Below are 2,887 nucleotides of genomic sequence, written 5' to 3' on the forward strand. Positions count from 1 at the left end.
TACTCATGCTATGTAGAAAGTTTGAGCTAATTTTGACGAAAATTTTTCGAGTTATGAGCATTTTTATGCTTCATGTACATGTGTGGGTTTTGGTCTTTTGGAGCGACTTTTTAAAAATTGTAAAATATAGCTGTACACTTAATTAACTACATGTACAATCAATTTACTAACTTGCTATTCTTATCTCTGTCACAATTATATCTTGAATACTGTATCTCAGGATGCCGCACCTCCAACTGGTTATTAAAACCACACCCCCAATGATTATCGAACCCTCTCCTCCTGCCAACATGACGTGAAGACCTCATCGTCAAATAAGGAGCTTTAGAGTCTCCATCAATATCTCTGTCCACTCTACTTGATCCACTTATTAATGACATGTTCCATGGAACCGATGGACTTGCATCGATTATGGCGTCTCTTTTGACCACACCACCTACTCCTCCCCCTTTCCCTCCTAGTATGTCGTGTGTGAGGGTGTGGCTTTCTTCTCCTGGGGCAGAGCCGGTCAGACTGGTTGCTGAAAGTGGATTGGCAACGTTACCAGTTGATGAGATTGTGTTGTTGCTTGATGAAGGAGGAGGAGGAGGTGATGGAGATAATTTAGCCAATGATTGTAACCTAATAATTAATAATAAAAAAGTGATGTTCATTTTGTACATTTATATGTAGCATTACATCAATGAACCTTTGTATTTTTGACTGTGTAGTACACTATAAAAATATAGACTATAGAATAGATGTACATACACTATAGAACAGATGGTCAACATATTTCCTCTTATTTTACATTACTACATGTATTTGCACAAATATCACATTTGTCCAAATACATGTACCATATAGCTAGAAATTTTGGAGTGCTAAAATTTGGTAAATTGACTCTAAAAGAGGTTTGGAGGTTAGAATTTTGGTGAAATTTAACTCTGTGTATGCTTATATGGAGCCTTATCAAATTGGAGACTAAAAATTTGGCGAATGGACCTCAATTCTCCAAATTCACCAAAGTTTTACTCCACCAAATTTTCTAGCTATACAGTAGTATTAGAAATATGCAAGTACATAGTGGAGTACTACAAATATGATGCATGACAAAAGATCAATGATCAATATAATTGGTAATGTTTTATTTAATTAGATCTATTTAGTGACAGTAGTATTGTTGAGGCATATCTTAAACCACCAATCCAAGAAACAGGTTTTAAAATATTATACTGTACTGTTTCATTTCAGATGGTGAAAGTAATAACAAAAGAAATGAAAAAAGTAGTAGTGATGATGATGAGAAAATTGATGAACTTAAACTTTACAATCAAAGATAATATGTGTACTTTTGACTGCATGTGTAGTGCATTAGACTCAGTAGACTATAGTTAATGAACAACTTAACAGTAAAAATAGCATTTTTAATTCCTTTTATCATGAACCAAAACAGAACCCACAAAACAGCTCCAGTGGGTTTTAGTATGTAAATTTTGGTTGATTTTCTATAGTGTACCTACTATTACAATCAATCAGGTCAAAAGGAATTCCTAGTATTGACTATATAAACTATTCTAATTTAACGAAGAGTCGGCTTTGAGTTTGACTATAACTTCAAATTATGAGCAAAGAAGGGGCAGAAGGGGCGAGTGGAGGAGAAGAGCAAGTCAAAGACTTAGAAACTGAACTCCAGCAGTATAAGAAGAAGCTTAAGGATGCTGTTAAAGATATCAAAGACTTGGAAACTAAACTCAAGCAGTATGAGGAGGATGCTACTAAGCATGCCAAAGATTTAGAAATGAAGGAGCTTGGCGATGACAGAATAAAAGAAGAGATGTGTCACAAGTTACAAGAAAGTAACACAACATGTAGATGCAAAGTGTGAATTGATTTTCAACAATAATGTAGGTGCTAAAGAAAAGGACAGGCTCATCAAAATGCTAATTCAAAAGCTTCAAGCCACGGAAGAAGAGTTGAAAGAAGCTAAAATAACACATAAAGACCGTATGAGTAAAGGTAGCTACTGTAGCAGATTGTACGATTCATTATGCTTTATTATTAGCAATAAATGACAATGTAAGCAAAGACAGTCAGATTGCCCAATTAGTGAAAAAAAGTCAAAATCTACAAGAAAAGCTTACTAAGAAAGAAGCAGAGGTGGAAGTAGTCAAATCACATGCAGTTCACATGAGTACAGGTAGCTTGAAACATGTATTTACATTATGACATGCTTTATTATAATAGAGCTGACTGAAAAAGAAGAAGAGATTGCCATGCTAATAAATAAAATCACTTCATTAGAAGAAAAGCTACAACAACAGATACAAGAGGCAAAGGAGAAGTTGGAAGAGGAACAACAAATATGCAGAGTGCAAATAGAAGAAGTAAACCAAACTTGTGCTCAGAGGACCAAAGAAATACGGCGTGAAGTTGAAGAACAGCTACAGATTGTGAGGCAAAATGATAGACGAGAGATAGCCAAGGAAGTGGTGAAAGAAGCTATAATGGAAATCCCAGAAATTAAAACAATATGTCAACAGCTAGAGGCTATGAATCAAAAAATAGATAAAATTAGTAAAGAAAAAGAGGAATCCAGCATCCCCACAGTGATCACAACAAATGCAGTGGCAGAGTCCAATCCTACTGGAACACATTCTTACGGATTTTGTACACTGTCAAGTATACAACATAATAATAATTAATAGTAATGCTTTTATTATTTTCAGATCCATCAAGTGACTATAGTGTTGAGCCACATCTTGATTCACCAATCCAAGAAACATGTAACTTTTTCGAATAATAACCATACTATATACATGTATATTTTTATTTCAGATGACAAGAATATTGATAAAGATGACAATAACAAAAGCAGCAATGATGAAGATGACAAAAACTGATGACA

At 34.5% G+C, this 2,887-nt stretch overlaps 1 protein-coding gene across 1 annotated transcript; it reads left to right on the top strand.

Moving 5' to 3' along the window:
* Positions 1–1,523: 1,523 nt before the first annotated feature.
* On the top strand, positions 1,524–2,882 carry LOC109585582 (myosin-11-like). Its single transcript, XM_020001706.1, has 6 exons — positions 1,524–1,838; positions 1,891–1,998; positions 2,045–2,179; positions 2,227–2,661; positions 2,709–2,765; positions 2,818–2,882. Exons 1-6 carry the CDS (start codon positions 1,604–1,606, stop codon positions 2,880–2,882), a joined length of 1,035 nt encoding a protein of 344 aa, XP_019857265.1. The 5' UTR covers positions 1,524–1,603.
* Positions 2,883–2,887: the final 5 nt, after the last annotated feature.

Source organism: Amphimedon queenslandica, unplaced genomic scaffold, assembly GCF_000090795.2.
Source record: "Amphimedon queenslandica unplaced genomic scaffold, v1.1 AMPQUscaffold_13044, whole genome shotgun sequence".
Classification (NCBI taxonomy): domain Eukaryota; kingdom Metazoa; phylum Porifera; class Demospongiae; order Haplosclerida; family Niphatidae; genus Amphimedon; species Amphimedon queenslandica.

Coding starts and splice junctions, on each gene's coding strand:
- LOC109585582 (XM_020001706.1), top strand. CDS start 1,604: ATGAGCAAAGAAGGGGCAGAAGGGGCGAGTGGAGGAGAAGAGCAAGTC. Junction 1,999..2,044: donor TAAAGACCGTATGAGTAAAG/GTAGCTACTGTA, acceptor CTTTATTATTAG/CAATAAATGACAATGTAAGC. Junction 2,766..2,817: donor TTCACCAATCCAAGAAACAT/GTAACTTTTTCG, acceptor TTTTTATTTCAG/ATGACAAGAATATTGATAAA.